Below are 17,017 nucleotides of genomic sequence, written 5' to 3'. Positions count from 1 at the left end.
TTAGGAATGATTTTATAAAAAGCTAATCAATGCCTTCATAATAGTGCAGTTCACTTTATTATAGTGTTGTTTATTTAAATTTTCCCATCCCACCAACTTTCCCTTAAATGCTTAGAATTAGTGCTACTGTTCTTTTTACTGTGTCACTAAGCACGTGCACACTGGTGTATGTTCAGGGTTAACAGCAGTGTTTTTATTTTACACTAATGAAAATTCAATTCAACAAAAGGTGCAAGGCCATTAGGTGATCACTGCGTGTGTGTGTGTTAAGGTGTGATTGTTATTCTATTAGACAATGTGTCATATGTTTTTGGGGGTGTTTCCTGCCCCCTTCCTCTGGTGATAATTGATTCCCACTGCGCTCTGCTGATTGGTGTGAGGCCCCCTATGGGCCAAGAGAGGACTCAACAGCTGCCCATCTCTCACTCTCTCAACATGAATATGGAAAAGAAAAATAGTGATTTAAAAAAAAATGTTACACATAAACACAGGGCCACAGATTATAAGAAGGTCTAATTTTACACACATATATGTATTACCATGTACATACATGTTGTTCCACTAAACTGGGATGTAGTACTGGGATGCACATATAGTATACAAACACACGTACAGGCCACTGACACTCATGCAGAGAGGTGCAAGATGGCAGGGACAAATGTAGAGCAGATTGTCCTTCACAGAGGAAACCCATGAGTGTGAGGGTTAGGGGAATGTGTTTGTTAATGATGACTGTGTGGCGTGTGTTGCTATCTTTGAGTGAGTTCTTATGTGCACTTGATGATGTGACAGCGGATTAAAGTCGTGTATTAAATAAAGCATTTACTATATGTACGATTACATAACTGTCTAATGTAGTCACACGGAGGAATACAAACACAAAATACAAAAATCATTGCCAATACAAAAATGGCAATGAAAAGACTGATGATAAATTATATTCAGCAAACAAATAATAACACCGGACTGTACCATCATGCACCATGGAATAGAAGCGGAGGGATGGAGGATGGTAAACTAATATCTGACTAACTAACATCACCATTAGTGTAGCTGTCATGGCTTCATATCCAAGTTAATTGTTATGGACTTTACATTTAAAAGTCATTACATTTGCAAACACAGTGCAAGACAGTGATGGATAAAAACTAAGATAAAAACATTTAGTCTGTGTAGTATACAGGATATGACAGAACTGATGATGAAAATATTCCAGGGGTTGAATGGTTAGCTAAGGATTAAAATGGGTCATTATCTGTAAAATGCTATCTTTTTCTATGTAATGCAAGATATAAATATAATAGCTACAGTGCTACATGTTCTCTTCGATTATCAAAGGTATTTAAATGAATTTTAATTTTCATTATAGTTTTTTTTTTTTTTTGTATTTCTTCTCTCTTGAAGTTACGAAAAAAAAAAAATAAACTTGTTGTGTTACCGCCCTGTACCCTGTAAAGGTTTTCTTTTATTAAAAAATGTGAAAAACCAACTTTACCCTCTGGCTCTTACAAACTGCTGACACTGCAGACTTCTTAGAAAGACATGTAAACAAAGAAAATTTGATCTTATCAACAGTTAAACAGAGTTTTGTGAACTATAGAAACAATAATGGATTACAACAAGCATATTAAAAACCACTACGATGGATTGCCACCCTGTCAGCAATATTAATAGTTATTAATATCAGCAATATTATTAGGGATTATGTCATAGAAAGTTAATCAATACTTTCATACCAGTCCAAATTAAAAATTCAACAGAGCTGGTCTCATGATATTGTTTATTTGAATTTCCTTATGCCACCAAATTTCCCTGAAATGATGAGCATTAGTGTTACTGTTATTTTTTATGTGTCATTAGACAAGTGCACATTAGTGTGTATCAAAGATGTTTAAAAAAATTACATTTTCAGAGTAATTTTTGTAGTATTTGTATAATTCCCTTCAATTGAACAACAAACATTTTCTTTTGTAAACATTTAGTAGAAATGTTAGAAATTTCTAATAATCAATATTATGATGTAAGATATATAAAATATCAATATTACATCATGGAAACAGCTTTGCTTAAATGTACAGCCACCTTGTGCATATGAGTTTAATTTTAAGTGTAATATGAAATGAACAACTAACTACTACTACTACTACTACTACTACTTATTATTATTATTATTATTATTATTATTATTATTATTATTATTATTGCCCTTACAAAAATACATGAATACAAATTTATGCACATTTATTCAAGAGCACCAAATATTATAATGTTGAATTAAAATAATTATGTATATGACAAGTTAATTAAACATATGAAGTTAGCATTTGCGTTCTCCACAGTGTTAATACGCACAACTTGGCTTTATTTACTGTATGGGAAAAGTCATGTTACCATTTTAGATTAAATTATTGTGCTACCCGTACGTGATGTATACTACTGTGCTTGAGAGATGTATTGATAAATCTCTGAACGAATGAGCCTTAATTACAAATTAATTGAGCATCAGCTGTAATGCAATCCTCCTTAACTAATTAACATAACATTCTGATGAGTGTGGGGGTGGAAGGGGCTGTGCTGTGCTACTCATTTACAGAAGGGAGCAATGACAGATACAAGAGTATAAGAGTATAATCTCGCTTGCTCTCTCTCTCTCTCTCTCTCTCTTTCTCTTTCTCTCTCTGAGAGAGATGTAAAAGATTGGTAGTTCACTCTCTTGCTGCACTCTAACACTAGTAATTGTAGGTTTAAGTGACCACACAATCACACATCCAGACCTCCTGGATAAAACCACAAGCTGCAATCTATCATTTTTAATTGCTGAGAAATGCATTAAAATAATAAAGCACATTGTGCACGGCCAGAGTGATGAATAGGTCCTGCTGCCTCTATCGCATTACTTGCACTCTCAGAGATATTGCAAGCAGCATGTGCTGAGACACATGTGACTGTTATTCGATAACAAAAGTTGCATATTAAATTCCTTCACAGACCCACAATGGATGTGTGACAGAGGGAGGGAGGCAGAGAGAGTGGTCTTTCGCTCGGACTCACTTTCATCATTTTGCTCGAATGACACTGATCTTAAGACAGAGTCCTGTGTGTCCTATTGGATCAAATTGATCAGTGTTAAAGCACTTGATTTGTCTCCATAAGTTTATTTGTTTATTTTATACTCACATGTCTTTGTTCTCTCTTTTTCATCTTTCAGATAAGTGTTGAAAGGTAATTTAATAGGCAGACATTAAAACGTAGCATTAACCCAGCTGATATCACATTATTCCAATAATTCTCAGTTGAACAGACATGTTTTGCTAATTGCAATGCTAATGATTTAGGCAATTACGTTTCTGAAGAACAAAACAGCTTTGAACCATGTCATTATTTTCCACTTTTATACTAATTTGGTTAATCAGTGTTAATTACTTAAGAACCTATGGGAAAATTGCCCAACATGCATCATACTTATTTATTTGTTTGGCCTATTTAAAAAAAATATATATATTAAAACAATTAGGAAAGTGGATTTATGGCATTCTGTATAAACAGGGTTTTGGACATTGGACTATAAAACTGGACATAATTTCACTAGATATTCCTCATTATGCTATTAGACATGAGAAAAAAATCCCAATATATTGCATTATGTAATGAAACAAACAGTTTTCATAGTATTTACATTCATTCATTACCAACAATGATATAGGGGTTAGCACTGATGCCTTGCACCTACAAGATCAGGGGCTTAAATCTTGCCGTCAGTGTGTGTGTAGTACAGTATGTTCTCCCTGTGCTTTGTGGGTTTCTTCCAGGTAGTTTGGTTTTCTCCAACAGTCCAAAGACATGCTGTGTGTTGACAGGCATTTAAAAACTGCCTGTAGTGTGTGAGTGTGTGTGTGTGTGTGTGTGTGTGTGTGTGTGTGTGTGTGTGTGTGTGAGTGTTCGTGTGCTTGTGCCCTGCTATGGGTTGGCACCCTGCTTTGTGCAATAAGTTTCTAGGGATAGGCTCCAGCTCCCCACAACTCTACTCACAGGATAAGCTCAATGAAAAATAAATAGACTAAATAATAATTATCATTATAAAATGATAAAACATAAAGCACAATTATTAATTTTTGTTTTTCAACACAGTCAAATATTATTGTCTTACAAAAGAAAATGCTTTTTGGCATTTCTTCTTATAAATTCCTTCATACAAATTTTAACACGCAATTATATATCCATAAATGTTATATATACTGTAATGATAAACATACTGTATGCCCTCTCAATGAAAAAAAAAATGCTTGGAGAAATAATGAATTTGACATAGTATTATGGAAAACAGGCAATACACATATTACAATACCAGATACGAATTATAAATAATATTTCAAAAGTTAAATGATGTATACAGTTTCGTTTATATGAAATATTTCACTCAGTGTAATTCTAGTATCAGGGATATATGCTGCTGTATAAATTATTTTCAGTACAATAAATGCTTTGCAGTAAAAAAAAAAAAGAACCCACTTGAGAGAAATAAATTGTGAAGTCTTAAACGTAGCTGCTCTTGTTGGTGAAGTTTCATTCAGGACGTGACTGTAATCAGTGGAAAACCTGTACACTTTTCTTTTTCTCTTCTCTATAATCAGTGATTTCACTGCATGTGTGTCTTCCCCCCCTGCTCTCATTCACTAATTTTCGCCAAACAATGCAGTGATTGTTCTACTTCAGTTCTGTGCAGACTTCCCCCCACCCTCACCATTTCCACTGTCCTGTCATTATCTCCCCCTTTTCTTCTTCCAACTTTTTTTTTTTTTGACAACGTAACCCGAGGGCAAGGCTTGCTGGAATTAGTATATTTGTGTGTGTGTGTGTGTGTGTGTGTGTGTGTGCCTGTGTGTCCTGCGTGTGTCTGCATCCACCACATTTATTTTCTTGATATTTTGATGACAAATGGTGATGATGGATAGCTTTGGAGAGCCCATTAAATATCAGTGTTATTGAAGAATGTCTGTGTGTGTGTGTGTGTGTGTGTGTGTGTGTGTGTGTGTGTGTGTGTGTGTGTGTGTGTGTGTTAGGCTTTGATAATTTGATGGTAAAGAGGCAGTGATGAATGGTTTTAATGTTGGGTGGGTCATCACACAGAGCGAGATGGAGAGAAAAGGAGAGGAGTGAAGCAGTGATGGAGGGAAGAAACGTGAACTGATAAAATGGAATGGAATGGAGATGTCAGTGTGCTACTAAGACAAAAAAAATGCATTGGTTATTTCCAAACAAAAGCCAAACAATTTCCACTGAAAATCTCTATAATTTTTCATCAAAGTACTTTAAAACATTCTTTTTTTTTTTTTTTTTTAGCAAAACACACACAAAAAAATCATCAAGTCGTTTGATCTAATACTTTAATTGTTGCTTTTTTTTAATCTTGGTTTTGCACAGAACTATGTTGTTAAAAAAACAATTTTTATTTTATACTTCACAGAATATGGAATTAGTTAACCCCACATTAGCAGTCTAAATGGCAAAGGCAAATTATAATTTGATATTTGAATTTTTATTGGATATTTTTCTATTCACTCTTTTACACCATGTTATATTTACACAATACAATCCTAAAATTATTTTTAACCATGAATGTTTATTTACAAAGGTATATATTCACTTTGGACTTTAAACACTTTTCCACCCAAAGTAGCAGTAGTAGACAAACAGTGTAAATGTTCAGCCTTTACACAGTATTCACATTTCTTTTCACTCCTCCACTGACCTGCAGAGGGCACCATAGTCTTTGTCCTTCAAACCTTCAAAAACCAGGAATTGTCTGTAAGTCACATTTGTGTTTTTTAAGTAGACTTTTCTGTTTCATCAGACTCTGGCTGACAACCCCTACTGAAAATAACAGAAAGAAAATTAATCGCAATTTTGCAATGCAGAATTTCTAAACCTTCTTTGTATTAAAATGTTTATAGTCATTTCATCTTTAGCTACCTGCTTCACACTGGAGGACCATTAGAAACTGGAGTGAAATAGATTGGGAATATTTTAAGGAAAGAGAGACAGCTTCCAGATTTATTCAAGGTATTATGATCTAGCAGAGAGAAATAAACAGAGATAGAGAAGATGATTGAACATCGGACCCTTGTAACAAACGAACGATGCATTTGTTAAGTAAAATTAAATACATTTATAAAGTGGTCCCTGGATCGTGTATTCAAATTGTTGTCCATTAGTTTTGTGTCTCCAATACCTGTTGTGGCCATTGGACAGAACAGTGACAATGCTGAGAGATGTTTCACCGCTCCTGTCTGTGTTTCTCATGGAGTTACTCATGTCCTGTAGCATGACACAGGCTCCAGGTGTAAAATCTGCCCCGCTGCTGGAAGGTGTAAGTCCATTCAACAGTCCTGCTTCGAGCAGAGTGATTGGTGTTCCTGTTGGAGTGTTAACACCCCTCCAGCCACACAACAGCCTGCCATAAGCAGACCTAAAGTCCCTGTTAAGTGCAGCATAAAGGAACGGGTTTAGCGTTGAGTTAACATAGCCCAGCCACAGCACCACTGAGTATGCCGTGCGTGGAGGATCTGTCTCCTTTCGTATTCCCATAATGGTGAAAAATGTAAAATAGGGAAACCAGCAAACTACAAAGGCACCCAGCAGAACTGCTAATCTCACTGCAGCTTTATGTTCACGTAGTGCTAACACTGATACTCCTGATAATGAAGACATGGCAGTTGAAGAGCAAGCTCGATGTCTGGAAAGAATTCGCTTTGCCTGAGCCCGTGCAATGCGGAACACACGGTAATAAGTCCAACACATTGCCACCAGGGGGAGATAAAAGGTTGCTAATGAATCCACCAGCACATAAGTTGGATTTAGCTCAAAGCGACAGTCTCCCGCAGGGTCATCCTTACCATGGTTTTGCACTGTTTGGTCCACCGTATTCCAGCCCAGGTGAATAGGTACGAATGACACACCAATGGACACCAACCAAATCACCGCTAATGACGTACCAACATGCCATGGAAGCACAAGTGTTGGGTAACGTAAAGGCATTGTGACTGCAATGTAGCGATCTATGCTAATGGCCAGGAGGTTGAGAATAGAGGCTGTGCTCAGCATGACGTCCATCGAAATGTAGATGTTGCAAAAGTGAGCTCCCAGCGGCCAATCACCAGTCACCTCAATAAGAGTGGAGAAAGGGAGAACTAGAGCCCCCAGAAGAAGGTCTGTAATGGCAAGTGACACGATGAAGCAGTTGGTGACACTGCGTAGGCGTCTGGTTGTGCTGACAGCTAGACACACCAGCACGTTTCCACACACCGTTAGCAAAATGAGGATGGATAGAATCACACCTAATGCTATCTGAGACCACATTTTAATACTGAATCACTGAATGTATAGCAAATTTATCTCAATGTGGATAATTGATGATGTTAGGTGGATAGCCAGCCTGTGAGCCTCATTTAGTGCTTTGTGTTAGTTGTGTTGAAATAAATCCATCCCCAAGTCCACTGGTTGACAGCTGAATCCTTGTTTGGTGCCAGATTTGTCCTTTTTATAAGACATGTTAGAATCTGCTGCCCTCTTGTGTTGAGCATAGTCAGTGCACCATATTTTTTTTCCTTTCTGCATCTGTGGATAAGAAGATAACTCAATTTAGTTGCCTCTTATAACAATATATTACTATCATGACAGACAATGTCTCAATAAGCTTTATTATGAGAATATGCTCATTCCCTTGTACTCCTAATCCATGGATAGTAGAGTGACACATGGTTGCTCTATTTTTTATTTTTATTTTTTTACTTGGTGAAGACACCAACTATGATTTTTTTTTTCTTCCAAATTTGGACTGGTTTATAAAGTCCGACTTTTTTCTGGTGCCTTGAAATTGCTATTTTAATCATTCATTTATCTTCAGCAAACACTTTATCCTGGTCATGGTCAGGGTGCAGCCTCAATCTATCAGCGCAAGACTGGATTTGAGGCAGAAACATGGCCCAAAAATGGGACAGCAAATATTGTGATCCAATCCTTTTTTTTTTAGCATGTCATACACCTCCAAAAGAGAATCACATTTCAGCTTAATCATGTAGGTGTGAAAGTTTTCTAAGCAGAACAATAACTTATTATACTTCCTATTGTGTGCTTATGTACAAGACCACTTCCCTGTGATAATACCTATAGACTAAATGTGGAATTTTTTTTAAAGCATTGATAACATGTTTAACACTGATAACATGATGAAAGGGTGTGCGTCTTTGTGTGTGTGTACATAAAAGCAGGAGAGGAGGAGGTGGGAGCTAGTGTGATACTGTGCTTGAGGGGTTTACGTCAGAGTGGTGTATTTGCTCTCGCCGTCAGTAGGACTTAATGGAAGTTTGGCTACAGTACTGTGGAGTTAACGCCTGATAATTTCGGCCTAATCACTCAAGACCTCTCTCACCAGCACTACAAACTAAGATAGAGAAAGCAAGAGACCGTGTGTGTGTGTGTGTGTGTGTGTGTCTTGGAACAGTGCTCATATACTCTCCTTGATAATCACCCATAAAGGACATTAGAATAAAAGAATTAATGCTTCATATCAATATTATTTCTGCATAGCTTTCTTTTTTTTTTTAAATAATAAAAGAACATGCTTTCACACCCACACACACACACACACACCCTTGCACATACTTTAACAGTAATTAATAATCATTTGTGTGTTGGGTATATAAATATGTTTAATACAAACACACGCAGTAGGAGCTTGCGGCTGTAGTTTCTACCCAGTGCACCCTCCCCATATCTGGTCAGCCCCCCTAGTTTCCTCCCCTATAAGGAGCCTTTCCCACCACAGTCTGTGAGAGGGAGAGAGTGGGCAAGAGAGAGAGAGAGATAGTTGGGGGATATTAATTCTATCGCATTTATAAGAGTAAGGGAGACCTTCTTCTGGAAATCTAGAGGCTTTGTCTCTTTAAACTACATTGAAGAGACATTACTGATAGACCATTGAGTTAATCCATTATTATACAGTATATACATAATATACTACAGTATATATAATCGTCTGGTTGTCTGCGGTTGTGTTCTCGCCTTCTCTATTTCTGAAAACGTTGAAACATAACATTGCTGCAAGATGGGTGATATTAAAAAAAAAGATCTTTAATTATTAGTGGTTATTTATTTTTCTGTGAGGTGTGGCATATGATGGAACAAATCTAAGAACTGACAATCATCAGAGTTACTCCCTCCATTGTGTAACTGTATTGCTATAATACTCACATCATATCAAAGTAAACACTATATTCATGCAACTTATTCAGCTAAAGTCCAATCTTTGGACCAGCGATTAGCTACTGTGCTATAGCTATTATTGCAGAAAAGGGCATAAGCATAGGTTTAACTCTGATATACGCTAAGCCATGTTACTGTGGTATTCTGTAGTCAGAGCCAGACCTAACTTGGGTCACTAAGCAAGATTCTGCTAAAGGGCTCATTCTGTCCAAGGTTGTTTCTGGGAAGCACATTTTGGTGTATACAAATATGAGCATATAAACGCATGAAGCACAACATGGTGATCTTAAATACTTGTTCTTTACCCTAACATTTGTCAAGGACAATGTCTGGTAAGATCAACAAGCTATCTGGCAAAGACAGACCAAGAAGCAACTACCTGGCTAGGTTAGCAACTGCACTGCACTGTAACGTAACCTATGTTATTGCTCACATTAGGCTGGAATAATACTGCTGTTTCTGCGCAGCGCTCTCATGGAGATTATTTTTTTTGTTTATGTCCCTAAGGATAATTATGCGTTACAAAACATGTCCATTGACCGTTGCTTTGACATGAGGGCTTGTCTATATTGTGGGGCCTATTCAGCGTGTGGGGGCCTATGCAACATGCGTATTGAGTATATACGTCAATCATATAGTCCATGATTGTATTCTATTATCATGTTTGTTTTATGGTACCCATTTTTTATTACATAAGGTTATGCTTGGTTTTGTTATGTAGCACAGCAGTTATGGTCATACCTACATATGAGTCATACCATCACTTATAAAATAAATCATAGCACAGAGACGACTCTGGTTGAAGTGGTAAATGACCTACTGCTGCTGGTGTAAATGACCTATTACCTACTTACTTATGTATCTGTATTTGTGTTGCTTGACAGTATATGTAAATGCCTGCTTCTCTAAATACACTTAGGTAAAGTTTAGTGTTCTACAAATTTATGTTTTTAGGTTTTATCACTATAAACAGTATGTGTCCTCTTGGTAATATTATTTGTAAACATCTTACCTTCAGTTGTTATGCTAATGATACAGTTGTATGCTTTAGCACAGATGGATGACATAAACCAGCTTAGCAAAAGATATTAGACTCTGGGTGCTTATTTACTTTATTCTGCTTAATTTTGACAAAACAGAAGTACTAGGTCCACATGCAACCACAGTAAGCTTTCAAATCACACAGTAACTGCGTACGTTTCTGTTTCTTTCTGTGTAATCAGAGACATTAAAAAAAGATCTTGGTGTAATTATTAATTTCAATCTTTTTTATTTGTTGTAGACAATATTACCAAAATGCAATAATTGCTATGATAAGAATATAATGTCACTACATGATTCAGAGAAACAAGTTCATCCACTTATTATCTCTAGGTTGGATGGTTGTACTGCCTTTTCATTATTCATTTGGTTTATATAAAAGGTCGATTTTAAAGTTAATTCACAATGCAGCAGCCAGAATCCTTACTAGAACCAAAAGATATAGTAGTTCTCCCATTTTAACCACACTGCATTGGCTTCCAGTGAAATTGTGCTGGGATTTTTAAATACTACTGTTTAATATATAAAGCACTGCTTGGTCTGCCACACCTACCTCCATCAGAAGGTGCAGGGTATTTGGTTGTACTTTGTGTAATTAAAACTACAGCAAGGGGCTGGATCTTTATATGAAATAGCCTATACCAATTATTGTTTTAGACTCAGACACAGTCTCAGGGTTAAGTCTAAGCTGAAAATGTTTAGATGAATTGGATGCCGTGAACTCCCTGTTTCCCAAGTGACTGGTTGTCTTACGTTCCAGAAGGCCTTCAATGTTCGTATTTCCTTCTTGCTTTTGTTCTCCTGTTATAGCTGGTTCTGCTGGACTTCCTGCTTTTACAGTGAGCATGACTAATTATATGACCCATTCCGCTCTCTAGACCTTCTGCCTGATCCATACAGGTGTCCAACGTTTTGTTGGAGTTCTCATCACACAAAGCTGACTCACTGATGTTGAGGATGACCTCACATGCTCTGCTTAAGAGTACGTTCTGTATGACGACTAAGAACACTTCCACTTTGAAACCATTACGTTGACTTTGGAGAGTAATCCTTCTTATAGTTTTAGGACTATAATTGCCATGAACAGTGGACCTAAGTCTTCATCAGTAAACAGTTAATAACCTCAATGAAGTGGAATTCATGTTAGCTAAAATAAACTTGCTGTAATTGCACTTTTGACAATATAGCACCGATTTATAGAAGGGATTTATTTATAATCATGCTACCAGGTATCACCTGAATGAGCATGGGTTTCCTTTTGAGGCCAGTTCCTCTCAAGGTTTAATCTCAAATCATCCTGGGATTTAGCTATGACATACCATTGAATTATTTGGATAAATTGATAACACTATAAATGTATCTTGGATTTTACAGTTTTAATATCTGAAATTTCCTTTTCTGCAAAGCTGCTTTGCAACAATGTCCATTGTTAAAAAAAAAGACCTATGCAAACAAACCTAAAATGAATTTAATTGAAGTAAATCAATAATTTGTGTTCACATATTGTTATCCGTCTTACATAAATGCCTTAGTAGCTATTTTAGATTAATGGCTTGCAAACTATGAATCATGTTTCATTAATTAATACTGAATTAGTTACAGCACATAATCAGGAAGTACCAGGAAATGCACAGTTTAAATGTAATCAGCTTGAATAATATCAGCATCTTGAGCCAAGAGCATGTAACTAAATCTGTAACAGTCAATGTAAAAGATGTTAGCGCTCTGTGCTACATGGTGCGGTGAAGGGACTCTTTCTTCTAAATTTCTAAATAAAGCTTTTGTTTAGGTTTGAACTGACAGGTTATTCTAAGGCTGAGCAGTCTGAGAAATCATGTTTGGGGTTGGAGGTCATTTTATCCTTAAACCATTCAGGTTTGATAAAGCTGCTTCTTACAATGTGACAGGGTTATGGCTATATTTTATAGAAATTGTTATGGGAAGCACTGTAATAAATGTCATAAAACATAAGCAAAAGAAGTGTGTCTTAACTCCTTGAAGTTCATGGCATAGTAAAAACAGTTGAGAGACCCAGACCCAATAGTTTTGGAAACAGGAGCAAATAATTGAGCAAGAAAAAGCATCTAGAGAATGTGATGAACTGCATATTTTACTATTATAGACCACTGGTAGGAATACACAAGGTATATTTATTCACACACCTCTGTGTAATATAGACATATATATATATTCTGATTTTATGCATTCCTGTTACATGTTAGTCAGCATTTCAGAAGACCCTCCACCCAACACACACAAATTTATTGTGAGATGAGGACTATGATATCAACACAAATAAAACAGTATAGAATGTACTGTTACCAAAAAATAGCCAATGATGCATCTTAACATGAAGGCTAGCTACTGTTACTGTACCCGGAAGATGGGTATTTTCTAATAAAAATAAGCAAGTCCCAACGAGTTTAACTTTTATTACACAATAAAAATGTGGACATTTGTCAATGAAAAAGAGTCCTACTTGTTATACAGATATAATTACATTGAATGTTGTCCAAATTTCTTTTTATGATTTATGTTTCAATAGTTATTTCCTCACCTCACAATTTTTTCTTTTATGAAAGTTAATAAGAAAAAAACTTAAACCTCAAGGCTTACTAACAAAACAACTAAAATAAGAAAGTTTTTCAAGTTATATTCAGCCACTTTTTAAGGAACACACATACTCTTGTTCAATTGTGCAATTATCCAATCACTGCAGTGCATGGAATTTTATGATTAGTTTTACACCAAGCATTAGAAGCGATCTTACTGACCAGACAGGCTAATTTATGTATTTTAGGAACTGCTGATCTTCTGGGACCTTATGGTCAGAGGAGCATAGACAAACCGGTTTGAGTGGACAGGAAGTTTACAGAAGCTCACATTTAGCCACTTTTTACAAGTGTGATTAACAAAAAGGTTTCTTGAGTCAAATGACAGCTACAGCTGCAGATGGCCATATAAAGTTCCACTGATTTCAGCCGTGAACGGGATTCTGAGGATACAGTGAATACAAGATGCCCCAAAGTAAACCATGTTTATGTTTTGTTGTTTTTTTTTAATTGGCAGCTGAATGATTGCACGAATGTGAAACTACAGTATACAGGTATTCCTAATTAAAGGGTCAACGAGTGTGTACAAATCACCCTGTAACGTTTCAGCAACATTAAGGTTACAGATACAATAATGCAAAGCACTTTATTTTTAAGTTTTAACTTTGAATATAAGAATATTATGGAGAATAGATAATTTATAGCCTTAATTGAACATTGTTTTTGTTTCAGTGTTACAATAAAATCTTACATACATTTTCTCCAGGTGAACATTTTTGATCGATTCTATTTTAGGGAACTTCTGGTTCACATTTTCATGTTATCTGAAAATCATGAGTTCTGACCTTAATTTTTTCTGCAACCAGACACTCCTTTTTATCTACAATCAGACTTTTGCCTCATGTCTAAACACACTGAATATAATTCAGGCCACATTTAGACACTTCACCAAACATGACAGTAGTCTCCTTAAACAATCTGTTTTGATTCGGTAGCTAAACGACTTAAGATAGACAGCTTAATTTGAACTGAGTGTTCAGTGAATGACTCATCTGAGAGCTCCAGCTAAAAATAACCCTAACAGCTTCATAAAGGAAAGAAAGAGAAGGAGCTTTTTAGCTTTTTCTATAGAAGTATAAGGACAAGTGCTGGTTCTTTAGCTTTTTTATTTCACTAGGTAGCACTTAAGTGGGTGTGGCAAAATTCACTTGTTCAAAAATATATCAGAGAATTTTGGGACCGAATGTCTTAACCTGTGCCTGAAAGGAACAGTTACAAAAAGAATGCAGGGAAAAAATCATTAAAGAACATAACCAGTGAAGTATACATGCACACTTAACAAAACCCTCAGTTAAATTAGACTACCAGTCTTTAAATAGAAACATGTAGAAAAAGAATGCTTATTGTTGCCTTTCTACTGAGATTGAAACCTGTATGTACATGGTTAAGTGTCGGGATGGAGTTTCAGACCCACAAGTGTCAGCTTGATGTGCACTTCCTTCCAAGCTGACTGTTGAGTAGCTTTTCATACTGCAGACGTGGGCTTTGCTGCTAGTGTTTATTTGTGTGAAGGCTTGAATGCATTGATGCAGCAAATCTGACCTGGTTAGTCTGAAAATGTCAACAATATTTATCCAGGACTTAAGGCCTACTTACAACCTACTGTATTCTACTATACAACCTGTTTTAAACATCTCTTCTATTAAAGCACTGAGGTGTTATGCTGGTACAGAAATATATTTTGAGAAATTAATTAATATTAATGCATATAACTGTGCAAAAGTGTCCTATGATTTATCTTATTATACATAGATTTTGCTTTATTATTGTCAAATTACTTTACAGTCTCATAATTAGTGTATCAGTAGAAAAGCCACCAGGAACAAAGAAAAATCTTAGTCATAATAAAGGTATCATCAAGTTAACTAGAGACCACTTATCGAAATTCACGGAGATTTTCTCATTGAATCACTTGATAAGACAAAGGCAGGTCACAGAAAATATTAATAATATTCTGTATGTATATACTGTATATATTTCCTAATGCATATTAAATGCCTGTTAATTATTACCAAAACATCAAGATAATATAATCATTAGCTATTTTAAAAAAAGTAAAATTTAAAACCATCACTATTTAATACATCGATCTAGCACCTTAAAGGGTAATTTGATTTGTTTTACTATGAAAGGTCCGATCCTTAAATCCTTTAATAATAGCTTCCTAATAGAGCCCCTTAAGAAAGCTGAGAATATAAAAATTAACAAACAACAAAAAACCTTATTAACTTTTTCTTGATCAAACCAGAATTTGCACAATTTTTTAAATTAATTGAATATTATTATTAATTGACAATTCTATACTAACTCAAGCAGAAGTTAAATTGCTCTTTTCTTGCTTAAAAATGCATTCGGTTTTATTAAGTGCTTTATTCTGTCCAGAATTACGGTAAATGGAGCCTATTCTGGGAATGCTGTGACACCGGTCCATCGCAGGGCACCATGCACACACACACACACACACACACACACACACACACACACACACACACACACACACACACACACACACACACACAATCATTCATACCTAGTGGTAATTTTGAATAAACAATCAGAGTCAGACGTATATCCTTATTTCCTTTGACATATCTCCATCGATTATGACTGTCCTGCTTCCTTTCTCTGTCTATGTTTCCTCTTTGTCTTTGTTTGTCATTCTCAACTCATAGTCACAGTCATCTCAATTTAATGAGTCATAAAAATTTTGTGCTGCCGTCCCTTCATAAGGCGATGATTAAATGTTTGATAAGATGAAATTTGCTACGACTTGACTGCACTGTACTGTATATGTAGCGTCTAGGGTCAAGAAGGACAGTTTACGTAAGTTCATTGTAACAGACAAATAATTTGGCTAGTTAATTAAATTATACACATGGTTTATTGTTATTTTGTACACAAATAATTTTATTTATGCCTTTGTATATATATATATATATATATATATATATATATATATATATATATATATAAAACACAAAAATATAACAGACTTGGTATAATAATTGATTTATAATTAATTCTAATATGCAATACTTGTATTATGTTTGCTGCACTGATTTATTTTAAACATTACTGTGTAAATCAATTCATCAATCCAAGTTGATTGATTGTTACACCCCTAGAGTCTACTCCACAGTTTGTTTCTTCTGAAAAGTAGATTGGATATATGATCGGATATATTTAAAAACATATTCCTTCATTCTTCACTCTTTTCCTAATCATCACACACTTATGCTGATGTGAGCGCTGCCTGTGTGCACTGCCTGTTCTTAATACACCTACTGTATTTTGAACAATTGCTGATTGTAGAAGCACACAATTCTGCTCTCTTACTTTCTCTTCCGATTTTACACTCTATCTCTCTTCTTATCTCTCTTACACCCACGACTAAAAAAATCTTTGTATAATTAAAAGAGATCTTATAAACAAATTGTCTCTCAGCTTGCACATAAACATATGCACTTTACACACAAATGCGCACACACACACACACGCTGCTTACAGCAGAGCAGTTCAAAAGAGACTAAAAGAGAAGGTGACCGAGAGTGTCATGCATGTTACACACTTTCTTCTTCTTTCACATATCTAACTAATTTCACAACCCTTTCCTTTACCAGGTTTTTGGTGTTTATCACTGAACTTCTGCTTATAAGTTCAGCTTATGCATTGTTTTCTATATCCACATAATTTTGGAATACAAAAAAAAAACACATTTAAAACAATGTATTTTAATCAAGAAAGCATAAATTAGGAATAGCATGGACTTACATTAAGTGACCTCCATTTCAGCGATGTCTCTCTCCCCTTCTCTCACACACACACACATGCTCTCTCTCTCTCTCTCTCTGCACTCTCCTTTCTCTCGGTCTGTCTCACACACTCCACGCACACCTCTTAGCCAATCACATGGCTAAATGGGTTCTTTTCAAGTAGGCGTGCTTGTCTCTTAATGCATGTGTGTCTATGTAAGAGAACTATTTCTATGTGAGTCACTGTAGCTGTCCGTCCTCACCTCTCTGTCTATAATCTTGTATGAGTAAGCCATCATGGTTCGCTTTTTCCATGTTATGGCCATAATTTTTCTTCTTTTGTTTTTTCCC

The 17,017-nt window shown here is 35.7% G+C and overlaps 1 protein-coding gene across 3 annotated transcripts; it reads right to left on the bottom strand.

Moving 5' to 3' along the window:
- Positions 1-5,439: 5,439 nt before the first annotated feature.
- On the bottom strand, positions 5,440-16,750 carry hrh2a (histamine receptor H2a). 3 transcript variants are annotated; one of them, XM_053485927.1, is made up of 4 exons: positions 16,686-16,750; positions 6,230-7,614; positions 5,971-6,070; positions 5,440-5,871 (listed from the first exon to the last, which is right to left on the bottom strand). In XM_053485927.1, exons 2-3 carry the CDS (start codon positions 7,354-7,356, stop codon positions 6,064-6,066), a joined length of 1,134 nt encoding a protein of 377 aa, XP_053341902.1. In that variant the 5' UTR covers positions 7,357-7,614; positions 16,686-16,750; the 3' UTR covers positions 5,440-5,871; positions 5,971-6,063. The 3 variants fall into 3 exon arrangements, with proteins under 3 accessions (XP_053341902.1, XP_053341887.1, XP_053341895.1); XM_053485912.1 differs by having other exon boundaries at positions 5,971-7,614; XM_053485920.1 differs by having other exon boundaries at positions 5,440-5,868; positions 5,971-7,614.
- Between the last annotated feature and the right edge of the window lie 267 nt (positions 16,751-17,017).

This window comes from Clarias gariepinus, chromosome 2, assembly GCF_024256425.1.
Source record: "Clarias gariepinus isolate MV-2021 ecotype Netherlands chromosome 2, CGAR_prim_01v2, whole genome shotgun sequence".
NCBI classification, from domain to species: Eukaryota; Metazoa; Chordata; class Actinopteri; order Siluriformes; family Clariidae; genus Clarias; species Clarias gariepinus.
The sequence above is the reverse complement of the archived record's forward strand: the minus strand, read 5'-3'. Positions and strand labels throughout refer to the sequence as shown.